This window comes from Orycteropus afer, unplaced genomic scaffold (assembly GCF_000298275.1).
Source record: "Orycteropus afer afer isolate SDZICR_OR568_19922 unplaced genomic scaffold, OryAfe1.0 scaffold00816, whole genome shotgun sequence".
NCBI classification, from domain to species: domain Eukaryota; kingdom Metazoa; phylum Chordata; class Mammalia; order Tubulidentata; family Orycteropodidae; genus Orycteropus; species Orycteropus afer.
The window spans coordinates 418207-426662 of NW_006922403.1; the positions used below are offsets into that span (position 1 = coordinate 418207).

An 8456-nucleotide genomic window follows, 5' to 3' on the forward strand; every position below is an offset into this window, starting at 1 on the left:
AAAAAAAAAAAAAAAAAGTGAAAATGACCTGACTTCATCTATTGTGTTTTGCTCATGTTGTCAGAAGACCAGATCATTCCTTAAGGACAGCTTATCATGCTTCCTAAAAGAGAAGGTCAATGAAAAAGTGGAAGACCTTCAGTGAAATGGATTGACACAGTTGCTGCTATGATAGGAGTATAGCAATGATTTTGAGGACGGCACCAGACTGGGCATTGTTTCATTCTCTTGTTCATAAGTTGCTTTAGTTGGAACCACTCAATAGCACATAACATCAACAACAACACTAAAATATGTTGAACTTCATTCATAAGACCATGCGCTAATAACTAGACTGGAAGAGCGATATTTATCTATCAGAGAGGGAAAACCTCAAAAAGTTTCATAACACATGTATCAGATTGTTTCAGTTACAACCACAAGAGAACCCACAAACAGTGGCTTAAAATGTAAAGAATTTCTTTTTCTCCAGGCCAAAAATATCCAGATGTGGACAATCCAGGATGTGGGTGAAATTGTTCAACAAAGGCCTCAAGTAACTAGGTAATGAGCTACTCCATCCATATTTAACAACTGTCTCCTTCATGGACAAAACAGAGCAAACGCATATCCAGCTACTTTCATGATCTAAGTAGATATAAGAAGGAAAATATAAAGCAATAACATGACAAAAAGTCCTGTTATTATTAAAATGGATATTCTTCCTAAGGATTATATTTAAGTGGTTAGAGAGCTCTGTTTATTCATCACACTGATCTACTTACAAGAAAGTCTAGAATACCAAGTGATTTTACTAGAGCACATTGCTGCCTTTAACATAGTCAGGAGGAGGGCATAATGGAAATTGTTTAATAATAGAATCCTGTAAAACATATTTAATTGGCAGGAACTGAGGACAGAGCTTTTGTTGTTGTTATTTGCCGTGGAGTCAGACCAACTCATAGCGAACCCTCCTTGGGTTTCCGAGGCAGTATCACTATGGAAGTAGATTGCCCAACCTTCCTTCTGAGGAGTGGCTGGTGGGTTTGTACCACCAGCCTTCTGGTTAGCAATCAGGTGGCTTAGGCAGTACACACCAGAGCTCCTGAGGACAGAGCAGACAGGCTTATATATTTTTGTAACTTATTTTACAGCCCCTGTGGAAGGTAATATGGTAACATCTATAAAATGGGTATGTTCTTTGACCCAGTTTGCATTCCTCTTCCAGGAATTTACCTCAAGTATATAATCACTTATGGGTAAAATGTATATGTGAAAAGATATTCATTTCAGATTTATTTATACCCACAAAATATAGAAAAAACTAAATTATATTAATTTCTTGTGATAAATGGAGTCACTAGGGCAGGCAGACATCAAAGTTTGTCTGTACAGGCAGCAGGAAGATTTCAGATAGTCAACCTAAGCCTTGTTGCCTCATATATAGGTAATCACAGAATGTGCAATCATAAGTCCTCCTAGTTGTTGATACTTCATTGGTTGACCTCTTAATAGACATAAATGAAACCAAGGCTAGATCCCTTCACTTCCCAGTGATACTCAGGCTGCAATTGTCTTTTCAGAGATTCTTATCTCCAGGGATGTCTCAGCCATGAAGACTCCCACTGCCCTCACTGACATCTACCTCTTGGTCCTCTAGGCCCATTCACAACCAATCACAGAAAGAGATGATTAAGCTCCAACCTACGAGGGGCTGGAGCAGACAGACAATCAAGATTCAGTGATCTCTGAGAGATAAAACTTCAGCTCAGGAGGCTCAGGGGATAGAAACTTCTGTGCTAGTCTAGATTGACACAACCAATTATGTCCCTTCTGGTACCTTGTTATACTTCCTAGGACCTCAGTTTTTTCATCTCAAACCAGAAAGACCTGACCAAGATCATCTCTAAGGGGTCATCTTTTTTTCATAAGCTTTTTATTTTATAATATGGAGAAAACCCTCTGAACCCTGAGAGCAGCCATAAACCAAAATTAAAAAGTAAACCATTTGTTGTCAGGTCGATTCTGACTCATGGAAACCCCAGATATGGCAGAGAAGAACTGCTTTATAGTTTTTAAGGCATTGATTTTTCAGAAGACTATCATGAGGTCTTTTTTCCAAGGTTGAAAATGTTTCTGGGTGAGTTCAAACCAGCATCCTTTAGCCCTTAACCATTTGTACCACCCAGAGATACCTAGAGCAACCATGGACAATACCAAATTAATGAGCATGGCTGTGTTCCAATTGAACTTTATAAAAATGATCTGTGTGTTAGATTTTAATCATGGACTATGGGTTACTGGAACCCTAGACCACACCATTTTCCATTTAGACACGGGGAAATGTCAAAGGCATGAGTTTGTGAATGTGTGTACAGGGGTGAAAGAGAAAAGATGAAAAATGGTGTCATTACAGGATGGAGTACAAATACATAAAGATGTGAGAGGCTCAAGTCCTCTTTGGTCAAGCATTGAGTCCAGTCTCATTTGATATAATGGAAATTAATAACCATTGATATCAGCTCTAATTTGATCTATTTAACATAGCTGTCTGAACTCAAAATTGAATTTTCCAAGATTCCACTTCATCTGCCAACCCTCAAACCTACACTTCCAGGCTTCAAGATAAGCATGTCCTGCTATTTCAGAAGGGAATGCTATGATCCTCACAAGCACCTCTCTGGGGTTTGTACTCTCAGTGGTGTTCTTTACAAGCTTTGCTATCACTTGGTTTCATGAAGCTAAGAGCAAAGAAGTTCAAGGTCAAGTGTGAAAGCCTGGAAGGAAGCAGTTCTTGTCTTTCATGCCTTGTATGTAATGTCTTTCCTTAACCCAAATGAAGTCTTCACAACAACTCTCTATGTTTGTGGTTCTTTTTTTAAAATTTCTGATATTTATAGCACTTGGGATTTGCTTGGATGCAAGTAACAGATACTTGGGTCAAACTAATAAATGATATGCTGCCTCTAATATTTGGGTAATTCAAAGAGTAATGATTGCTTCAGGCATATGTTGACATAAATTCACAACTTCAGTTTACTGCTAGGTCTTTCAACTGATTGGATGAGGCAAGATCTACAGACTACCATTGTACAACACATAGGTCAATGTTTAACTGAATAACTTAACTGACATTATTAACAATCCCCTAGTTATATTGACACATAAGATTAAGCATAACAAAAGAAAAATTAAAAATAATAATTGATTTGATACAGAAAAAGAGTAAGAGAATGTCTGAAAGAACATTGCAATTGTTCATTAAAATTATAAAATATTTTATTTGGACCTTGGGTAGGGAAACTAACTAATAACTTTTGTTTATTTGTTTCTTCTGTGGCAATAGGATTCTGAAAGAATGAGTAGAATACACCTTCAGTGATGCCAGAAGGTATGTCTGTTTATGTATTTGAGTGGAGGGAAGATGGAGTGAAAGAGATGGAAGAAGCAAGTGGGAGGAGAAAATTAAAAGGAAAAATATTATGAAGAAAGAAGAAAGGTTAATAGTTCAAAATATCACCTCCTACCTTTGCTTAAGATTCAGAAAAAAATCTCATCTCTCATGTAAGAAATATGAGTGTTATTCCCAGCCAGTGAAGCATCCACCACCGGTCTGTGAGTGGAGCTTGCATATTGTTTTGATGTTGAACAGGTTTCAGTAGAGCTTTCCAACGAAGACTAGGAAGAAAGTTCTGACAATCTACTTATGGAAATTAGCCAGGGAAAAGTGTATGGATCAAAAAGGTCTGATCTACAACTGATCATGGAGTTGTCAAAGGGTTGGGCAGCATTTCTGTCTATTGTGCTTGGTGTTGCCTTCAACTGGAGGTTGACTTTGTTGCAGCTAACAATAGCAACATCTGCTTTAAAATTGTGATAGCCTTCACAAGATGTAGATTCTTCCATGTACTTTTGTCTAATATAAAAGAAGATTCTAATGATTTTCACCATTTTACTAACACTCGCATTACAGAATTGTCAGTAGAATTGTCATACAGCTGAGAATTCTTCTAATTTGGGAGGTCTGGGAAGATGGCTCTTTCTGATCACATCTTCTCCATCAGAACTCCCTCTAGGAGCCACCTCCTCAGCCAAGCCATGACCATTCATTATCACAGTAAATATGTAGAATATCCACTGAGAGTTCTCTGGCTTCATGAAAACTATGGTCATCCCCCCCTCCCAAAAAAAAAAAAAAAAGAAAAAATCACATTGACCACATAAAGCCAATATGGGAAAGAGAGAAAAAAAAAAAAAAAAAAAGTTTCCTGACTCATACTGTCACATGCTTTTGTGTTGCACTCCCATTTTAAAACACTCCATCATACAGCTCTGAAGTCCTTGAAGACAACTGGAATATGGAGTAAAAACAAACTTTGGCTTGAATTCAGAGTTCCTGATTTCGCATGACAGGTTTGCTCTCTACTTAGTCCTTCTCATTCTTAGGTCCTCATCTTCAAAATGAGTAGATTTTTCTACAAATTCTCTATGGAGCTTCCCAGTTATAATATCCAGTACAATCATATTTGTGGTTCTCCATCCTAACAACTTTCATAAGGTTTTCACTTGCCAATTAAAGTCTTTCTAGCAAGTTTTCTATGTGTGTGATTTTTATATTGGATATGTATATTAATCTGGACGCCTTAGAACACACCTCTGCTTCTTAGGAAAAGCCACTATTCTCTTTCCAAAGTGCTTTTAGTGGAGCTTATGCCCTGAACATAGACAGGAAGGATATATGATGAAAATTGGTTAATAAAGCAAGGTGCCAAATAAGGTGTATAATTTTAGTACGGGTAGTTTTCTGGAACAAAGACAAAAGGGTGGGCACAGGGATGGAAGAAATAGTTACTTCTTTACTCAATACTATTTATACATTTTGAATTTTATTCCATGATCATGAATTATTTTTTATGGAAAATTAAAGACTCAGAATGAGGTAGTGTGTATATGTGTCCCTTTGACAATTCTCAGAGTTGAGAGATGAGGCTAGTAAATATGTTTTGTGTGTCTAACTTTTGGCTTTAGTCTGATTAGTGCATTACCTAATATACTACTGGCCCTGAATTTGGAGTTAATTTTATGAGAATCTTGGTAAAATGTCACTGTCCTCTCCACACCAGTTCTAACAATGTCCCTATATTAAAAGCCTCCTTTGGGGCAGGTGTAGTCAATATTGAGTCTTAAAGTGAATTAACACTCTAACCCATTGGGATATAGTCTAGTCTAAGGGTCTAGACAGGCAGCAAGGACAATTTTCAGAAATTAAAGGGCACTTTTTTCCCAGAATTATTGAATGAAAGTATTGTTTCTCTTCCATTTTGAATACAAAGAAGTAAATATTCAAGCAGATGGAGAACAGGGAAATACACCAGGCCCTTATCATTGTTGTCAATGTGCAGCAAGTACAAACACTGCACATATAGAACTTTGTTGGCAATTAAGCTGCTAGAACAAAATAACATCAAAGCAATTTTGAGCACAACAGGCAGTCCTCAAGCACCATCCGCAGAACAAATACACACCTTCCCTAACTGGATTGTTCGTGTCTGAACCTTCTCCTAACAGATATATAAATACTGGTTGACTCTCCTCACTTGCCAACACACCAAGGCTTCTGCTCCTCCATACGGGACACTGATCTCCAGGTGACCCACAGCTATGAGAACTCTCACCCTCCTTGCTGCCATTCTCCTGCTGGCCCTCCAGGTCCAGGCTGAGCCACTCAGACAGACAGATGATGAAATTCCAGCCCAGGATGAGCCTGGAGCAGAGGACCAGGACATAGCAATCTCCTATGCAGGAGACAAACGCTCAGCCCCGGATGCTCCAGGTGAGATCAGTGTGACTAGGGGATTCCACCTCCAGTTGTGCCTCACACTAGCATAGGCTCATTAGAAAACAAAGACACTGAAGTTAGAGGTTTTCAAGAGAACTTTTAGCACCAAAGGGTTTGGTTGTACAACATATGTGAGCAGAACTCAGCAGCTTCAGATACAAAGATGACACAAGTTGTAAGAGAGGAACTTATTATACATGGAGGCTGTACGTGAAATGAGAGTGTGAAGTAGAGTCAGAATGAGAGATTAGTAGCCCTGAGTTTGTGATGTGTTGTGGTGTGATGCATGGGTTTTATATAGCCTTTCTAGTCATGGTCTTCTAATTCCCACCAAAACAATTGGTGAGACTGTCCAAATACTATGTGGAACACTAACAAAGAATTGGTCAGTTTTGCCTTGCTAGGCTTAAAAGTGGCCATCCCAGAGGCAGAAACAGGGACCATCACTACCATCAAGAAAAGAAATGGGAGTGTAGCCCATCCTTTGGACACGGGATCCCTGAGCTGAGATCCTGCTGGACCCAGGAGACAGAGACAGTGAGGAAACTGTAACATCAGAGATGAGAGATGGCGAGAAGTAATGACAGCACAACCAGAAGACTGGCAGGGGATGATGTAGAGTACTCTTCCTGACCCAGAGAACAAAAAAAAAAAAAAAAAAAGAGGAAAAAATGAGTGCCTTCACCAGGAGGTTTTCTGGCAGAGTGGGATGCCTCTCAGCTCCTGACTGAGTTACGTTTTCTAACCCACACAGGTAGAGCTGGGCATCTTTGGGCCAAGGCCTATTGTGGAGTGTGGTCCTTATAGGCACTGAATGGTAGAGCTAAAAGAACTTTGTAACACTTACCAGAGCAGGCAAAGATTAGTCTGAGGAGCTGCAGGACCTAGGGTTAGAGAGAGACATGTTTGTGAGCATGTCTAAGGGACGGATCAACAAACTGGATCCTGAGCTGCTTCTCATCCTGAATTCTAATTTATTAGTTCCCTAATTAGCTCCATAAAAGTGAGGCTTATCTGAGTTTTCTGTGGCCATTATTGAATTCAGCAGAGGAGTAGAGAACATGATGTGAGGGAAGGTCAGTGTCAGAATTGGTAAGAAGTTTGGCAAGTGAAGGTATATCTGACCTTCCCCTCCTAGGAATCAGGCTTGAGATGCTGATGCAGATAATGATCCTCCTTATCTCTGATGAAATTAAATAAGGAGGTCTGAAGATTGTGCCACTACAGCATTGTTATATGTGTATCCGAGGGTATGAAAGTAGCATGTAAATAATCCACCACTCGTCTTGTCAGTTGTTGTACCGTGGTGGCTTGTGTGTTGCTGTGAGGCTAGAGACCATGCCAACAGTATTTCAAATACCAGCAGTGACACATGGTGGACAGGTTCCAGCAGACCTTCTATAATAGACTGAGATAGAAGAAACTGTGATCCTTCATGATCAACATATAGCTAGTAAGATTTCTTTGAAACTTAATGTAAATTAATGTCAAAAATGTAAATTCTAATAGGAAAAGGTACTCTGGTGGTGTAATGCCTAAGGCATTTGACTACAAACCAAAAGGCTTGTGGTTCAAACCCATCAGGCACTCTTCGGAAGGAAGGTTAGGCAATTTACTTCCATTGTGATACTGCCTCAGAAACCCAAGTAGGAATCGCTATGAGTCAGATCCAACTCAACGGCAATGAGTTTGGTTTGGGTTAATAGGAGAGGTATTATGTCTATCATTAGTAGACTTGTGACTTCTTAGCATCCTTCCATTAGTCTGTCTCTGACCTTCCTTCCCGCCTTGCCTGCTGTGCCAAATACTTTTCTTCTTTCCCAAGACCTTCAGATAAGAGCTATCTATTACTGCAAGATCAAAAGTGGTGGTTACCCCCTGAGCATCACATTTTTGTTGTTGTTATGTGCCATTGAGTCAAACCCGACTCATAGCAACCCCTTCTTGGGTTTCCAAGGCAGTATCACTATAGAAGTAGGATTGCCCAACCTTCCTTCCGAGGAGTGGCTGGTGGGTTTGAACCGCCAGCCGTCTGGTTAGCAGGAAAGTGTCTTAGCCACTATGCTACCAGAGCTCCCGAGCATCACATTATTACCTGTAATATCAGAGTTTGTCTTCCATCTTGTAGGATCAACATTTTGTATTTATAGTTATTAATATTTATCTCTTGAGTTTGATCATTGCTTTGTGCCCTGAGATAGTCAACATGACACACCTACTCAATGTAGCATGTAACTTCTCCAGGAACATCTGCTTGCCACCCATCACTGACCCAGTATTCATTGCCTGATTCTTACTCCTGTTTCTCCAGGCCTAATGATTCGCACTACTTGCTACTGCAGAAGATTTTTCTGTCGTCTTGGAGAACGTCGCTCTGGGACCTGTTTGCTCAAGGGTATTCTCCACAAACTTTGCTGTCGCTGAGCTTCAAAAACAGAGACAAGAGAATTCATAATTTACTTTGAATGTCTATCAGAGAATTGTTATTCTTCGTACCTTGTCTTCAGTTTGCTTTCCTTATCCCAAATAAACTCCTTCTAGCAAGATTTCTTGTGTGTGTTTTTGATATTGGATGTGTATGTTAATCTGGACTCCTTAGAATACAACTCTGCTTCTTAGGAAAAGCCACTATCCTCTT

The 8456-nt window shown here is 39.5% G+C and overlaps 1 protein-coding gene across 1 annotated transcript; it reads left to right on the forward strand.

Moving 5' to 3' along the window:
• Positions 1–4962: 4962 nt before the first annotated feature.
• On the forward strand, positions 4963–8242 carry LOC103211900 (alpha-defensin 1-like). Its single transcript, XM_042783277.1, has 3 exons — positions 4963–4975; positions 5633–5812; positions 8130–8242. Exons 1-3 carry the CDS (start codon positions 4963–4965, stop codon positions 8240–8242), a joined length of 306 nt encoding a protein of 101 aa, XP_042639211.1.
• The last annotated feature ends 214 nt before the right edge of the window (positions 8243–8456 follow it).

Coding starts and splice junctions, on each gene's coding strand:
- LOC103211900 (XM_042783277.1), top strand. Junction 5,813..8,129: donor CTCAGCCCCGGATGCTCCAG/GTGAGATCAGTG, acceptor CTGTTTCTCCAG/GCCTAATGATTCGCACTACT.